We start from the raw sequence: 17778 nt of genomic DNA, 5'->3' as shown, positions 1-17778 counted from the left end.
TGTCTGGTACATGTTATGTGTAAACTTCTATAAAACAAGTGGGATTATGTGCTTAATGTGCACCTAATACTGCACACATCACCAAGAGCATGTTTTGTATTCCAGGGCAGCAGGGTCATCCCCTCCTTTTCTGTGCCCATCTCCTCCCCTGCCCCAGCTCTCCTTTCTGCTCTGGAAGCCTTTAACTATTGTCCTGCCAGAGTAATGCTGGATTAGCCTCCAGGTCTTTGACATCCTCTTTTTCTTGAATCTTGCCTTAGGCTTTGCTAAGATGAGGGAGAAGAAGTGGCTGGATCCAGTGGGAACACCAGAATTTGGAGCTCTATACCATGCGAAAATCTCCTATTAGGGTCTGGGGAGAGGTAATTAGCCTTGCATGCTGTCAGGTGGATCTGCCCAAAACACTTGTCCAGACCAAGCAAGGTGGAGGCAGGACATGCTTACCCTTCTTCAGAGCATGCTGGCATGTTCAGATTCCAGCCTGGCCTGGGAAAGGGACAATACTTGTGGGGAGGAGCCTATGTCATGTTCCCCCACTTCACTTCAGGGTCCTTTCACAGCATACCTGACACCATCTGTATTGTACAGAGATGGTTCATGCTCTTCGCCTGCTCTGAAAAGTTGCTCTGAATGTGACATCCTCTTCCTTCTGACTCTAGAGGAAGATAGTCTTCTATAAGGTAAATTTAGCCATGGAATAACACTGAAGAAATTGTATTTTTTCCACACTTTCTTGGCTTGTTGCAACTGTTTCTAGGGATTTGGATGTCATGCACAGTATGTACTGTAAATGCTCAGTTAGCTCTCTAAATATTATTTGTAATTTCAAATATGGGATCACAGGACAGTGACGTCATACCTGATCTGATTCACATTTTATTTTTGTACCATATTGAAGACTTCCATTTCACAAATTCTTGAAGTAATTTTAAAACTTGATGTGCTACCTGTGTTTATGTAGCTAGAAAATGAACCTTGAAATCATTCTAGATATGCATTCCTTGGTTATTTGGAAGTTACCTTGCATCAACAGCTATAAAAAGGGAGAGTTGCAGACTCTGTGCTGGAGCCCCAAACACTGCTCCTTAAAATGTGGCATGATTGAATTCTTTTTTTCAATGCACAAGCTGTCCTTACCACTATGTGGTTTGCCTGCCATAACACTGGGACAGCTTTTTGATGTATTATTTATGCTGAAGTCTACTATGATTTGGTTTATTTTTCTTTTTTTTCAGCATGACTTTGCTTTGGTGTTTGTCACAGCTGGAAGAGGGTAGGAAGGGGGAAATCCGTCCACTGTACTGAGCATGCCACAGAGAGTTTGTTCTCCTTCCAGGGATTGTACTGGGAGCTCCATAGTGCCAGGATACAGGACAGAGTGTTTTTTGTAGGTCACAAAGAAGAATGTTCTATTGATTGATACATTCTAATGGGGCTGGTCTTTTCTGTTGTTTTGTCATGTGCAACAAAAGCAGGAAGAATGTGAATTTTCTGTGTAGAAATGATGTTGTTTAAGATGAAAATGGAGAACAGTAGGGTTTTACAGCACTTTAAAAAAGTGGAATGACTGTAGTTCTCATAAGCTCTACTTGATTGAAATTGAGTGATTTATTATGAAATGCTCATCATGTGGTTGAGAACATAATAGGTTGATTGCAAAGATGACATCCTCTTGTTTTATGCTTTTTTTCTAATGACAGTAGTATTTCAGGTAAAACAGTAGTCAAAATACATTAAATAATTATTTTTATTGTTTGAATGTTTTTCATCAGTTGGCACTTGCAGTTAACTGCCTGCCAAATAAACTAGGAGCAAGTACAGTTTCCTGAGTTAATAAACTTTAATAATAAAGTTAATTGAAGCTTCCAAATAACAATTGGCTGTTTTGATCTTGATCGAGCAGTTAATGAATTGTTACCTAGTAAATGTGCATATTCTACGATTTGAATTTCTTTTCCTGCCACCTTCCTAAACAACACTTGTGGAAAGTATTATTTTTATTTGATTTTGGTAGTAGCCTGACTTGATAGTCTGTACTGGGGACCTGATCTTAATATTCAGAGTACAGTGGGAGTACAAACGGAAGAGACATAAGAAGAAAGGAATAAATGGAAATCTAGGTTGATTGTTACCAGACTTGGAGGTTTGAAAAGAGACCAAACGACACAAAACCAAATAGACCTAGAATTTGTTTAAACCTTGAAGGCAAATATAACATAAGGAAATGTGGGGAAAAAATGTGAGCTAGTGGAAATACTGTGGATGGAGGCTGATGTGTTTGGATAGGAGAAAAGTGATTTTTAGCAGCTATTTGAAACAGGTTATTGTACTGAGTACGAGACTTCACTGGGAGAGTGTGATGTTCTGAATGAGAGATTAGGTACTACAAGCAAGGAAAAAAGGTGCACTGAACAGGGTAAGAAGGACATGCTATTGAAATGGAGAGGAAGCTTTAAAAAATATACAGACAAAAATCCTATCACCAAAACCCAGAAAGAGTTGATTAGTGTAGGGAATTCTAAGGTGAGGGGAACATGTTTTGTTCTTTGAAATACCATAGCACTGGAACTGCAGTGATATCCCTATACAGAAGAAGCTTCTGTGTAATTCTGGAAGGGTTAGTTCCCAGACAGCTGTCAAGGACACAGCTCAAAATTACAGTGCATAAACACTGTTCTGCTTCAGTAGCTGTTCCCTATTGTCTTCACCCATCAATTTATTCTTATGTCAGCCTACTTTTGCACGCTTGATTAAAAAGTCACATGTGAATGTGTATCAAGTTTGGTTTGTTTCATCAGTATGGTTAGTTACACACTGCAGATGTTGGTTTACCCCACATAAATGGAATACTTCTTTCCTAGGGAGGAAGTTGATTCCAAACACTATTAAAGATAATTGGGAGCAGATCTTGTAAACTCCAGAAGGAGGTTCACAGTTATTGCAACTTTCAAATCTTTAAAAGAACTCCCAAGAATGCATGTCAATCCCATGGATTACCTAAAAGAATACTTGCTATCTTTAATCTCTAAACCAGGTGAAAAAAACTTAGTTTATGATCATGCATGTGAATTTTAGTGTTCTGAAATATCTTCAAGGTTTCTTGAAGAGTTGTGTGATAAATGTGCCTTGTCTCAAAACTTAGGTTGTTTTCCTTTATTTGGTCCTTGATTAATATACATCTAGAAAGTTTATGCTGATTCCCAGTCCCACACTTCCCAAAGTGGAGGACATTATTTGGAAGCCCACTGACTGCAAGGCTTTGTTCTGATGTGTGTCAGGGTTCCAGCTGTGTAGTAGTAGAAAGGATATGAAGCCTTCAGTTAAAAAACAATGAAAAAGCCTTCTGAATAGCAAAAAACAAAGTGAGGCCCTACAGTTGTTAGTGTGAGATGGTTAAGGAAGTTCCAGGTTTGGACCCATCTGAGAGCAAGCTGGTGAAAGATAACAATGTAGCTGGGAGTTGATCTTAGTATTTGGGGAAGGACTGTATGCAACTAGATGGACTTAGCGAATTTATTGGTCTTAAAGAACACACACGCTTCCTGATTTTATTCTCTGCTAGCCTTTCCAGACCTATGAAGAGCTGTAGGGAAGGGGATGTGAAGGGAGATGGGCTTCTTTTCTGTCTAGACCTCTCATAGGAATGCAGTATAACCAGAACACAGACTTCCTATCTGAAAAATCCCTTGCTCACACTGTTCTGTCTTAGCTTGTAGACTGACCAACATGCCAAGAACCCTGTCCTCAGTGTAGAAATCAATGTACTGCTATTAATACAGTATTAGTAATTCTTAGATTTTATGTTAAGCTAAATTTTTTTTGTACTGCCTCCTTGATTTTAGTTACTGAAAACAGGTAAAATAGAGGAAACTTGGCATTTTCTCGGGGCTTTTAGCAGTGTCCATTCTTACTGTTGTGTTGCCACTGTTAGGGACACACTCATTTGTGTTGGAATGTAGCCATTGAAAGAAATCAGCAGTGCAGTGAGTATGCTGATAGGATTTCCACCATCTTCAGTTTCAGAAGAAGTTGAAGTTTTTGGAGGAGAATGAAGTTTGAATGTTTCATATATGAAGTTCTCATGTTCCATAGTCCCTTGGAAGAAAGGTGCTGTGAGAACTCCTGGGGCAGAATCAGGAGTGCTTTCCTGGTCTGCACCCAGCTACTTTCATACCTGTGTAGGGAACCAATGTTTGAGCATTTAACAGTATTGCTCACAGGCAAGACCTTAAATTAAGGAGGGAGATCTGACATAGATAATGTGAAGTGATGAAATTGCAGGAAATGCCACACCTGTCTGTCTAAGGTTGAGACACAGACTTGTTCTGAAGGGGAGCAAAGAACCTATCTTGAAGAAGAAAAGGGAATCAACCCCAAAGACCCCATCTCCCCTCCAAAACCCCAACCCAGCCCCAGTGACTGAAACCTAAGAAAAAACAAACTCCCCTGTGTTCAAAGTGCTTTTGACTCCATTTGAGGTGCTTTTGGGGCTTCCTACAAGCACTGGGTTCCATCATGCTCTAAACTGCACTGTGCAATGCCATAATAAGATTTGATCTTTATTAATTAAAATGCACAATTACTCACTGGTTTTAAGATTTTGTTCCTCTTTTGTAATCTAAATAAGACCATATACCAGTGTGCTATGTCATTACAAATTTGAGGAAGCATTCTTCCATGTAATATTGGGATCTGTTACATCCTGATTTTTGCATTCTTCACAGAATTGACATTGCTTAATTATTTTTTGTTCCATGGTAAGTATACTGTTTCTTTAAAGATGGAAGTTTAAAAGAAGAGTTTCAGTTTCCTTGTTTGCTTCTCCTTTTACCTAGTTTAGAGCCTACCTTGTTTCTCACCTCCATGAGTGCAAAGCCATTTCAGGGTTCTCATTGAAGCAAACCAGGTCCTGCCCATCAGCTCATGGCAGTGAGGTCATGGACCAGTTTCTAGACAAGTCTCAGATTTATGAAGTGAGATTGAATATATGGAATAAACACATTTCTGAAGCACAGTTGTGAATATTTTGGAGTGCTCTTAAATTATTTAATGTAAAACGTGAAGCAGGGTAGAGTTGTGTTTTACTGCCGTTTTTTTAAGGGTCACTGAAATGAGAAAATTCACTAATGAAACATGAAACTTGCTCAGTTATCAGAGTGACAGAAATGGCAATCAAGTTTAAGTGCAGAGACTTTGTTGTTCTTTCTCTTCAATGTATGTATATATAAAAGGTAACTGAGGAGGGTATTGTCTGTAGTTCATGAAGTATGATACTGCCTCACGACTTTCTCTTCATTACCCTTTTCTCATGATTCTGTGATACTCTAATAAAGGCAATAACAGAAGAACTGTGGGCTTCAGCACAATGGGCTGTTTTCCATCAATGAGCACCTTGAGGACCACCAAAATAAAAGTTGCAGTAAAGAGAGATAGGCATATTACATCTATTTTAGATTATGTCAACACTAGAAATTGTACCATTCCTATAGGCAGAAATGGCAGGGGCATGGAGGTTGGTTTGCTGCCTGTGCAGTGACAGTGCCTGTGCTTGGCACTTTTTCCAGCTTCCTGAAAACAGACAAGATTGTACTATTTGGCAAACCTCCCAGCTTACCTTCTCATTTCCTGATGAGAAACAAGTAAAAATAGGTAAAGGAGAGAAAGATTTAGATTATTTCCAATTAATGTAGATCCTAAGTATGTTGGGGAGAAGGTTTCTGTAATTAAAGAAAGAAGTGCTACGTGAATTGTCAATCACCAACAATTAGAATAGATTTGAAAGAAAATCAAACAGGCAAACCAGTTTGATTTTTTTCCTTATCTTACTAAGTTTAGAAGGCAGAAAAGCAGACCGGTGATCCCTTTTTCCTCTCTTGCAGTATGAATTGAGCTTTTCCACAGTCTTTAGAGAAATTATGAGGACAGTTTTATAGGAAAGGAAAGGCAGAATTTTGAGATTGACACTGATGAAGATGGTTGGTTGTCATATGAAATGAGGTAGAAAGTAGAGCACAGTGGTGATGGAGAGTTGTCTTGTATTGAAATAAGGACTAGAATTTTTTTACTTAGACTGAGAATCTTGCATACAAAATTATGTTCCTGTTTCTGTAGGAAGGACACAGTGAAAGTTAACTCTTCAGGTGATGTTTTGGATATTTCATACACATGTGCACACAAGCACACAAAATAAATGTGGGTGCTTAAATTAGTTGGGAATTTGTATGGAACTTCTATGCATATAACCCACACTTCAGACAATAATGTGTCTTTTTAGAACTACTCATCCTTGCAAATGGTTGTTACCCAGGTGATGTGTAAGTTACAGTTAGGAAAATGCAGGTTTATGGCAGCAAGTGAACAGCTGGCTGTACGTAGGAACTGATATTCCTGTTCATATTGTGCCTTTTCCCTCCTGCATGCTGATACAAAAAAAATCATCTAATTCTTACCTACTTGGGTTTATGAGAGGTAAATTTCTTAAAGTGTGCAAGTATCAAGTTGTGGCTGTTTAAGGGCTAGAGATGTTTGGAAAGAGTTGCTTAAAAGAGAGAACAAGGTGGCATGGGTAAGCTGGAAGTGAGAAAGTTAAATGGAGAGGGAGAGATGGAAATAAAAAGCACAATGTTTTGGAGTTCATTACTCAGGAATCAGATTTGGAGAAAGACAAATAGATCCAGGGTGGATTGACACTGAGGGAAATTTCATCCTAAATTCCTAACCCTCCCTTGTATATGTGAAAGGAAAGGAAGAAATACACAAAGGTGCGTATGATTTCAAAGGAGGAACTTTAAGGGTTTCTTCTTGTAGTCTGTGTACTGTACAAGTATCTGTGTGTTGCAGGATTCAAACAAGTTAAATGTGTGCTGTTTGTTTTCAGATAAATTAGTCATGCTTTGAAAAATACAGTATCTTAACTGTCTTTTTGGTTTTTTACTAGAGTATATTCAATCAGTTTCAATGTAGCAGTGAGAAGGTACTGCCTTCTGATGCCCTGCGCACTGCTCTTGCAAAGACATTTCAGGATGAGCAACGCTTCCAGCTGGGCATCATGGATGATGCTGCTGAATGTTTTGTGAGTATAACTGAAAGATGGTTTGACAGGCAGAGATATGGCTCACCACTACCTTCCTTCCCTGATTTTTTTTGCCCTTAATTTTTTTCCCCTCTATTTCTCCTTTCCCTTAATTGCAACATACTTTGCACATCTGGCCTGGAAAAGTGCATGGAGAGATCCCCAGCCTAATGATTTGGAAATAGTAATAGCATCGGTAACTGTTTTTACAGTTTCTTTTGCATGTGTACTGCTTGCCCTCTACAGTGTGCTTTAGATGTGAATGATGAAAAAATGTCACTAAAAGAATGATCTAGGATTCTAGTTTTAAGAATCTCCTCAAAAGGGTGAGAGGACATTTTGTTTGCCAATTTTTCTGAAATTGCATTTCCACAGGAAAAATTTTCAAGGGAAATTGTATAATGTTAGAGCTGTTTTTCCAAATAATTAATCTTGACCTGTTTATTGCAGGCCTATAAATCACCCAGGCAGCTAGTAGTGTTAGTGAGAAGTGTTCTGCTGGAAGAGTTGTCAAGAGATTTCTGGCACCCACAGATTAATGTTGGCAACAGTGGGAGGAGAGAAGGTCTTGGGACAAACATTCTTGGGAACTTTAAAACAGATGTAGTTGTAGGAATTAATAGCTAGGAAACGTTCAGTCCTTTTGTTTCATACAGAATTTAGTCTGCCTCTTCATTTATTAGTTCTCCCCATTTTGATAGAATGTAGATGATGTGGCATATTTCAAAGCTCTCATGGAATGTAAAAGTTGATTTAGTTTGTGTTGATGAGAAGTTAGTGTTAATCCAGTGATTTTTAAAGCTGCATAGGTACTCTGTTACATTTGGTCATATCCATGGATGCTTGAGAACTAGACAGAAAAACCAGCAGCAGAGTCTTCAGCAGTGCTAGTAAATAAAATAAATGGTTACCTGATCCAGCATTTCAAATCAGAAGTGGAGGGCATTTCCTTTTTTATCCAAGAAATACAAACTTCTTTGTTTTTGAAGCAGGAGCCTTCTGTCTGTAATATTATTGCATCTGAGATGCTTTTGTGATTTATAGAACTCTTGTTTGCAGTTGAAATTATCTAATGCATTTTTTTCCTTTTTTCCTTTGGCTAGGAAAACCTGTTAATGCGAATTCACTTCCACATTGCAGATGAGACAAAGGAAGATATTTGCACTGCACCACATTGCGTTTCCCACCAGAAGTTTGCAATGACTTTATTTGAACAGGTGAGGTAATGATATGTGCTTAATGCCAAGGGCCAGTTCTCAGGTTTTATGTTTTCATTCCTAAAACATGCATTACCACAGTAAAGAAAGGTACAGGCAGAAGTGTTGCAGTGGAAATACTTGTTTAATCTTGTCAATGTATTATATTCTCTTTAGTGTGTTTGTACCAGTTGTGGTGCCACCTCTGACCCATTACCTTTCATCCAGATGGTACACTATATTTCCACAACCTCACTCTGGTGAGTCGAATTTTTCACAGGTAACCTCCCCCTCCCCACCACCCCCTTTTTTCCTTTTTTTTCTTCCCCCGTACTCATATTGCAGTTGGATCTTTATGATCTTTATTGATTAAATGTCTAGAATATGATTTGTCAAAGTTGGCAGAGCTTTGATAACTGTGATAAAGAACATGAGGTTTTAGTGAAGCAGAAGATGGTAGTTTAGGCATGGATCAGTGTGTCTGCTTGTTTATGATTCTCAATCTTGACAACTGTAGTAGCAAGACTCATGTACATTTTGAAAGACTTTAATGTGTGAGCAGGTGATTTAAGAAGACAGATAAGAAAAACAACAAAAAAAATTACTTTCGAAAGGACCTTTGGACATCTACTCCATCCTCCTGTTTAAAGCAGGGCTAACTTCAGAGCTAAAATCAGGCTGCTTGGGGTTGTGTGTAGCTGAGTTTTGAAAGTGCTTAAAGGACAAAAATTCCATGACTTCTTTGGGCTGCCTGTTCTAGTTCTGAACTGGAAGGTTTTTTCCTCCCTCATGGTGACCAGGGCAGTTCCCCAGTAACTAGGGGAAGATGCAGAAAGGGAAGTTCTCACTGGAGGTCAGACATGGTTTGCCCTTGGTAAATCTGTGCTGACTGCTCTGACTTGCCTTATCCTTCACATGCATGGGATTGATTTCCAAAAGGATTGATTTAATCTGTCATGGCCCCAGGTGGTGGAGTGAGACTGACCAGCCTGTAGTTGTTCAAATCCTCTTTTCTTGGACGAATATATAGCTCTTGTTTAATCTAGTTACAGGGGAACAACTTCCCTGGTCGCTGTGACCTTTCATTAAAGGTGATGCACAGAGCATGAGCACTAAGTCTGTAGCAGGTTGTTTGAACTAATGCTGGAGAAGTCTTCTTAGAGTAGATGGCTGCTCAGTTAAAAGCTTTGTAAATCTGGTTGAGGCGGGAATCTGTTATTTGTTTCTGTCTTGAAATCTTTATTGGGATTAGAACTTTGTTTTATGTCTGGCATGTGAGATACCTAGCTACAGTGATATCTGTAGGTACTGAAAAACTGCTAGTTGCTCTTCACATGCAGATCTCTTAAAAGGTACCACTTTACCTGTGTGGCAGGAATACTGTAAAGCATCCCCCTTGTGGCTCCTGCCTGCTGTTCCATCAAGCTGCAGATTTTCATTAGGCTCCAGAGCAAAATAGTTACATAAATGGTATTCTGTATTTTTTAGGAAATATCACAATAGATCTTAAGTCATGCATTATTTTAGAAATACCAATACATACTAATATATTTGTTCATCTCTGAAACCATTTTAAGCTTGAACATGCTTTGAGCACCAATACTCTTGTGTACATATCTTTCAGTTTGGACAGTGAAATAAATTGGGTACTGTGCTATTTTTTGGTTGTAATTTTATTCAGAATGTGTCTTTCTGTGCCACTTTACTATAATTGTGCTTATTGTAGGAGGCACATTTAAAGCAAATATTTCATTTTGAAACCAAGTATTTATCAAAATGCTTAAATTTTCTTTTAAGATACAATATTTAGACCAAGCAATCTATTCCTATTTTCAGTTCTACTTGTTTTCTTTCTGCAGTGTTTTCATGGAAGATGTAGTAATTCACAATTAATTATGTGGGTTTTTTCCTGTCCTACAGTATTAAATATAAAAAGTATTCTGTATTTTAAGTTTCTTAACTTTAGAAAAAAATTAGGTGAAACATATACTAGATTAGCGTAGGTTTGTGTTTTATTTTATTATTAAACTTCTATTTTCCGTATTTTGTCTATACTGAAGCAATCAAGCTATTTGTATGCTGGAGAGGCGGGAGAAACCAACTCCAGATATGTTTGGGGAGCTCCTGCAGAATGCCAGCACCATGGGGGACCTGCGAAACTGCCCAGTGAGTAGCCTTAGTTCTCTTTGGGTGTGAATTCAGTATCTCACAGGTATTCAGTGAAGGAAGGGAAAACTTAGTGATGATGGGTGCTGCTTTGACTAACCACAAGTATTAAAAACAGGAATAGATACTTATTTTTTATGTATATTGTAAGTGCTAGATTTCTAAAGTAAAAGTTCAGTGTATTGTTCTGCCTTTTAATAAATATGCAAAAAGAATTATTATCAATCTTTTTTTACATATTGATTATTAGGGCAGGAAACAGCTGCAGAGTTGCTGCTTCATGTAATGCTACTGTTAGGTGCATTAACTTTAACAGGAGGGCTTGTGTACCTGCTCCCTGGGGCCAGTGTAAGTATTTCCATGTTATACCTGGCTCCCCTCCCAATTTATAACTCTGAAACCTTCAGTAAAAGTCTCCAGTGAAATATCTACATTTTAATATTGGCAAATAGTGGCTTGTTTGTCTAAGTAAAAGAAATTAAGATATTTTATTGTTGTTTAAAAGGTGCATATGAGTCCAGCTATTTAATAACCAAAGAATGTGAAATCTAATAGAAATACATTCTTGGTCAGGGCAAACTGCTATTTGACTGTGAAATAATCAGTTAGATAAAATTGCATACCAGCATTTGCTGCCCCTTTCTTTTTATACTCACAAAAATTTCTATTGAGGTTTAGCTAAGTGTGGCTTCAAAGTTATGCTAAGGAAGCTTTTTATCAGGCACATTCAGCATGTTCCTGCTGTCATGGTGAAAATGCTGAAGCAAAGAAGACAATTTTGAGAGTAAGATAGGTTGGGACATAATAAACAGAATTGCTTGTACTTTAAATGACCCTTTCAAAATATATGTGAAAAAAGTAATCTTAATATTAAAACCTCATATCTATATTTAAACATCAGAGTCCTCTATAGTTTTTCTTTTTTTTTTTTTTAATTTTTCATTTTTGTCTCTCAATGATGTTTGGGACTGAAATTCTGATTAAATTTTTTAGATTGCTGGCGGTAAGAGGTTTTAGTGTCAGAAATTATTATATCCAGTTGTGAAACTGGACTCTGAATACAAGAGAAAGGATTCTCAGTATGAAAATGGTTTTTTCCTACCATTTTTTAGGGGTACCTTTGTGATGTACCTCAGGGAATGTTGCGAATGGTCTTTGTCGTAGTTTTTGTTGTGTCTCCCCTGCACTGCACTTCCCCCCCCCCCGTTGCATCATTGACACCCCCTTCCCCTGCAAAGTGCACTGGTACTTATTTAAAAAGTAAAAAATAGGAAGAAAAATTGAAACAGGAAATAAGAATTGTAGAACTCCTTTGAGTTACTAAAACAACTCTTACTCTCCTCATCTTTCAGTTGCTGTTCTCATATTTATACAAATACTGAGCTAACTATATTGTCTAAGATGAGATGTTTGAGGTACCATGTAGAAACACTCAAATTTAACAGCAAAGCAGGACTACTGCTTCTTCAGCAAAGCAGAAAATTTTTCCTGACATTGTCATATAAGGCATTGGTCTCTGTACATACAATTTTTAATCCTGAGATTCTGATCAAAAGTGACCTTTCAGTCCAATTCCTAAGAATGTTACAGGGATCTTTCATGTGTGTTTGCTTATCTTTTTTAAATAAGCTTGGTTTTGTGCTCTATGTTTTAAACATTGTCAATAGCAGGAGGAAGAATTGGCAGTGTTCACTTCAAAGCTTGAGAATGCAGGATAGTCTTGCTAGCACATCGCATCTATGACATGAGAAGCTCCTACCTTGGCACTGAGCATATCTGCTGTGTCTCACCACCTCCTCTTTGGAAGCTGTAATTCTGAGACCTACACTTGTTAGTGCCTTGCCTTAACATTATAATAAGTGAAGAATTATATTTAGTGTCTTGTTTTATTTATATGCTCAGAGTAACTGTGGGGAAAAGATCCGTATTCGTCGTGTGCTGATGAACTCACCACAGATCATCACCATTGGCTTGGTATGGGACTCTGACCACTCTGATCTGGCTGAGGATGTGATTCACAGTCTGGGAACTTGCCTTAAACTGGGAGATGTGAGTTTTTTAAAATTTTGGCACTACTTACAAAGACTGTCTTTTCCATCTACAGTAGCAAATGGAGAAAAATATAAAGTCTCCACCTTCACCTTTTTGGTATCCTTAAAAAGAGGAATAGAGAGCAGAGCCAAGGATCTGCTCTGTCTCTGAAAGCCTTAGGAAAACTTTTAAACTGTATATTCTTGAGTTTCTGAAATGTCTGAAACTCTAAAAATACTTTCAAGTGAAAGGAAATTCTGGATCAGGGTTGTGTTATTTCTATGAAAATACATATGTGCTCTTTCATTTTAAAGAACAGATGTTTATTTCTATTTATTTTGAAGCCAAAATGTAGTTCAGTGGTCTTTGGGTTGGTTTGGTTTTTTTTACCTTTAGCTTCTCTTCTTGGTGAAATGTGTGGTCTTAACACGGAAGAGTTATTTATGACTGAACAGTCTCTAAGAGGTGGTGACTGGCACTGTGTGATTGAATGACAGACTGAATTAAATAGGATCCCCTGAGGGATTCACTTATTCTGCATTAACTGATGCTTTAGAGCTGAATTATCGGAATACCAAACTGTAGCTGTGTCTTACTGTAGCATTGGGATACTAGATAAAATAGTTAATATATATATATATATATATACATTATGCTTAAAAAACCGCATTGTCCAGTGCACAGTGACCAGAATCAGTGTGAGCTGATGGAAATGTGGTTATGAAATAGTGTGATCTTTGTGTAGTAAAGCAGTAATGCGCTAAAACGTGAGACCTGTGCAATTTAAATTAACAAAATTCAGTTAAATAGAAAAGATTTTTCTTTTCTGTGTGCTGAATTCTTTTGATCTACTGATGTCTTCAGTTGATCTTTTATGTGTTAGCATCATAAACTGGTCCATGCTAAATTCTTGATAGCTCTTGCTAAATTCAGAATAAATGCGAGCTGTTTACTGTCCAAAGCACTTTGTTTCTGCAAAAAGGAATTAATGTTTTAAACAGTATTTGATATAATCAGCAAGCATGACACAATACAAATTTTCAAAATAGAAAAAATTCATTCAAACATTCAAATTATGTAACAGGTATTTTATCATTGTTGTAAATGTCTTCCTTCAAGTATACACATACTCCAAGTCCAACTCAGTTTATGAGCATCTGGCCAGTTTGTCAGAATCCATTTCTAGTCTGTGTCTCTGGGTTTGCTTAAACATTGCATGATTGCTTATTGCCTTGTTTTCTCTATCTTTTGAAATAAAAGCCTGACACCTCTCTATAGTAGTACTTCAAGGTCTTTTAACATAAAGCAGTATGTAAAATTCTGAGCACTTTATTAATTTTTCCTTCCGTTTTTCTTACCTCCCTTCTTGAAGCTCTTCTTCAGAGTAACTGATGACAGAGCAAAACACTCGGAGCTGTATTTGGTGGGAATGATCTGTTACTATGGAAAACACTATTCAACCTTCTTCTTCCAAACTAAAATCCGCAAGTGGATGTACTTTGATGATGCTCATGTCAAAGAGGTGAGAAAAAAATGTTTAGAAAAACACTCTTTTGGAAATCTGTTAGCTGCTTATGTATAAATCCATTCTGTTTTCTACAGATTTTGAGAGGGTTTTTTGCTGGTTTTCCACTCAGTATCCACAAATTTGTTACTCCTTTTTTCTCAGCAAAGTGAAATATTTAAAAAAAAAGCATACCAGGAATCTCAGAAGCCCTATTATTCTTAGTTCTGTTCTGTTGGCTCCCAGTCTGGTTTTTATGCTGTTGTTTGAAAATGTGCAGCTTGTGCATACAGCTAACACCCATCTCTTTCCCTTGCTGACAAGCAGTATAGCTATTCAGTGCCTGTTGTTGATCTCTGCTTGAGTGTCTACATGCCAGTCTTCCCTAGTGCTTGCTGCCAACAACAAATTTTCCGCTCTTCTGTTAGTGCTTTTTTTTAGCCTTTTCACCAAGCATGAGGTCCTTGATATTAAAGACACCAGTGCTGGGATCTTGGCAGGACATTATAACCCATTAGATTGTTTGGCATTATTTCATACCACTCTCCTTTTTTCCTTCTATTCATGGAATCACAAAGGTGAGAGAGGGAAATTTTCTCCTGTAGTCATGCCAAACACAGTCTCAATGGGTAAAAAACTCCTAATGCATACACGCAGTAATACTTCTTAGCAAAAAAATTTGCAAGGATAGGTACTGCAGTGCTTTAGTAGAATACTCATGTATGGAGCAAATTTGTTGGAGTAAATGTTCAGTCTATTAGGTGAGACCTGTATTAGTACATGGGGAAGATTTGTGAGATTAGTATTACTGTGTGAATTAATTGCCTGGCCTATCAGTGCTTGCAGAGGTTCTGTCACAGCAGAAAGGTTCACACATTTGAAGTATTTTGCTTTGACTTGAATTTACTGTCCTGGTATCTTTTATTCGTCATTTTGTTAATTAAAAATTCTTCTGCTTTTTGGTTGATGCAAAGTTAGAACATCCCAGAGGATGAAAAGTTTTTTATGGAAAAAACATCTGAAAGGGAATTATTATTTTTGTAGTTGTATTTTTAGTAGGAATTGTAATCAATTTAGCCATAGGATGATGAATATCTGGATTTTAATTTGGTTGGCTCAGGAGCTTTCTTGCTGGGTCCAGGTCAATGCTGGCTATAGAAAGAGTTAAAGTATGTCAGTGGAAAATCAAACTCTGAAAGAATTGTGATGGGGGGAGAAGAGAACTTATTATGAAAATGATGATAGAAAGCCTTACTTTCTTTTTTTCCTTTTCCTTTTTTTTTTTTTTTTTCTGGTTGTCAATTCAGATTGGTCCAAAATGGAAAGATGTTGTGACAAAGTGCATTAAGGGTCACTATCAGCCTTTGCTGCTGCTCTATGCAGATCCAAGAGGAACTCCAGTGTCAACACAAGACTTGCCCCCTCAGGTGGATTTACAGCAATATAGCAGGACTTGCTATGACAGTGAGGACTCAGGTAAGCAATATGGGCTCTGTGCCTTGTACCTTCACGCTGAAATATGGCATGTGCAATGTTTTCCTTCTTTGGAGTGTATTATTGTCAGCAGGGGTCCTTGTTGCTTGTTAAAGCTGATCAAAAATTCTGAAGATTTCCAGTGTTTTATCTGTGAACCTATCTCTCAGTCTAAGACTGTTGATTGTTTGGATAGCAATCTTTTCCAAAAAATTTGGAGAAAGAAACTGGGGAATGGGGGAAGTGAAGGACCTGATGTGATGTGGATGTAGAGAGGAACACTAACCAATGACTTCAATAACTGCAGTTTTTGACTTTAAAAGATCTAAACTGTCCTTAAATAGGACATTTACCGCAGGACTTGTTCTCACCAAAAATACAAAGTGCCCTCAAGTTCAGTGTTTGCAGTTAAACATAAGAATGACTTCCTTCTTTATTATATTTTTTTCTTTAATTTCTCTACTGAGAAATGAGTATGAAATGAATATCCTGTGTATTAAGGAATGTATACATCACATATGTAAAATTACCAACAGTCCTCAAACTGTTCATATTTTTTACTTTCATTTTCTGAAAGTGGAGAGAGGAGATTGCCCTTTTCACCTCCTCTAATGTGTTCAATTATTACTGTACTGAAACTGAATCGTGATGCTTCATACTTTTCAGTAGGGGATCAATGCTGGTTTCTTGAGAAGGAGCAGGGTACTTTGCTTTAGATGAAAGCATTTCAATACAGACTTTATACCAGATAGCTTTTGATTTGTAATAGATGAAACCTGTTAATTATTATAACATTATGTTCTTGTTACCCTTATTAATATTTTGTACTTCAGTAATTTTTTTACTTTCCCCAAAGCAGTGTTCCATATTGTAGTTGCACTCAACAGTGTTGAAAATGAACAGTAATTTCAGTATGGTACCAATGTGTACTTTTCAGTCCAATGGGCGTAGTTTAATTTTTCATATTAAAAAGACTTGATAAGCTTGGACTTACAAAAGAGGAAGAAAGAAACAGGTTTTTAGAAGGAATAACACTGTCTCCATGCTCCCAAAGGAGCAGACCTTTCCCATAATCTCTGGTGTTCTTGAATCTGAGTTGGTATCTTCGGTATTCTGTTTTTCTGATAACTTCTATACAGTTGCCCCTGCTCTCTTTTCTAAGTCTTTCTTGACTTTTATAATAGCTGAAAAAGATTGAAATTTGACATTGCTTCCTTGACATTTCTTTCTTCTCCAGGGAGAGAACCTTCCATCTCGAGTGATACCCGGACAGACTCCTCTACAGACAGCTATCCTTATAAACAGGCGCACCATGAGTCTGTGGTCAGTCACTTCTCCTCTGACTCCCAGGGGACAGTCATCTACAACGTGGAGAATGATGCTGCTTCACAAAGCAGCAGGGACACAGGTAGCAGACACCATTACATCTGTGTGTGATCATTGTCACTAGATAAGATGACTGCAGTGGATTCCAGTTGAAAATACATCTATATATACACACAACCTTTAATAGAATAGCAAACTCTTTAATATCCAGAATTTTAGATTTGTAAAGAACAGTTGGCATTCACAAAAAAACCCATGATTTAAAAGTCTTGTTGGCTTCTGTAGACCTGTGTCTAGCCAGACAATCATTTATAGATTTGTTTTTCTGTTATCCACAATACTGCCTGCTCTATTATATAATTTTGTGAGTTGGAGTCTGCATGGCCCTGTTGTAGGGTTTGGTAATTGTCGTGCGTGCCACTTATCTCCGGGCAGTTCCTTCATTTCAGGAGTTGCTGCTGTCTGGAAAAGGTGCTTTCATCACCAGAGTCCCTCATACTTGGGTACTAAGGACTTGTGTAAGTGAGTGCTGGTAGTATTTACTGCACCAGTGAGGAGCCTGCCTGTGCCATGGAAGCAAATTAAGCTGTAATATCCAGTGAGAAGAAAGACTGTGTATATGTTCCTTTGGGCAGCTGAAAAGTCTGCCTTAACACTCCTTAGTTGAAAAGAGGTTAACTGGAAGTCTAAAGACTTGATCTCCTCAATTATTTATGGCCAGTGTCCACAGTCAGCCAGTTTCTTCATGCAGTAACTTCTAACATCACTTCTAAAAAAGTAGTGCATAAGTTAAGGTCAGATTTCTGTAGCATCAGAAATAGGATCTGCTATTTCTGTTTGAAAAGTTACTTTATTGTGCCGTAAATAGATTTTCTAAGAAGACCTAAGAGCAGAATCAGCAGTTGTTAGGTTGCACCAGAGTGTCAAAGCCGTCAGACTGCTTTGTCCTTTTTTTTTGTAAAATTGTTCCCCTTTTGTATCATAATGGGTTCCTTTGTAACAATCTATGG

The 17778-nt window shown here is 37.7% G+C and overlaps 1 protein-coding gene across 3 annotated transcripts in view; it reads left to right on the top strand.

Moving 5' to 3' along the window:
• Positions 1-17778, top strand: part of USP54 (ubiquitin specific peptidase 54) — a 92675-nt gene that overhangs the window by 52071 nt on the left and 22826 nt on the right. For all 3 annotated transcript variants that reach the window (XM_053984325.1, XM_053984324.1, XM_053984326.1), the window contains 8 exons: positions 6938-7072; positions 8176-8289; positions 8446-8528; positions 10329-10434; positions 12337-12483; positions 13838-13987; positions 15277-15445; positions 16680-16850. In XM_053984325.1, the coding sequence (XP_053840300.1) occupies positions 6938-7072; positions 8176-8289; positions 8446-8528; positions 10329-10434; positions 12337-12483; positions 13838-13987; positions 15277-15445; positions 16680-16850 (1075 nt within the window). The remainder of the gene's footprint in view (positions 1-6937; positions 7073-8175; positions 8290-8445; positions 8529-10328; positions 10435-12336; positions 12484-13837; positions 13988-15276; positions 15446-16679; positions 16851-17778) is intronic.

The sequence above is a fragment of the Vidua macroura genome, chromosome 8, assembly GCF_024509145.1.
Source record: "Vidua macroura isolate BioBank_ID:100142 chromosome 8, ASM2450914v1, whole genome shotgun sequence".
NCBI lineage: Eukaryota > Metazoa > Chordata > Aves > Passeriformes > Viduidae > Vidua > Vidua macroura.
Note: the sequence above shows the minus strand (reverse complement) of the source record. Positions and strands in the feature narration are given on the sequence as shown.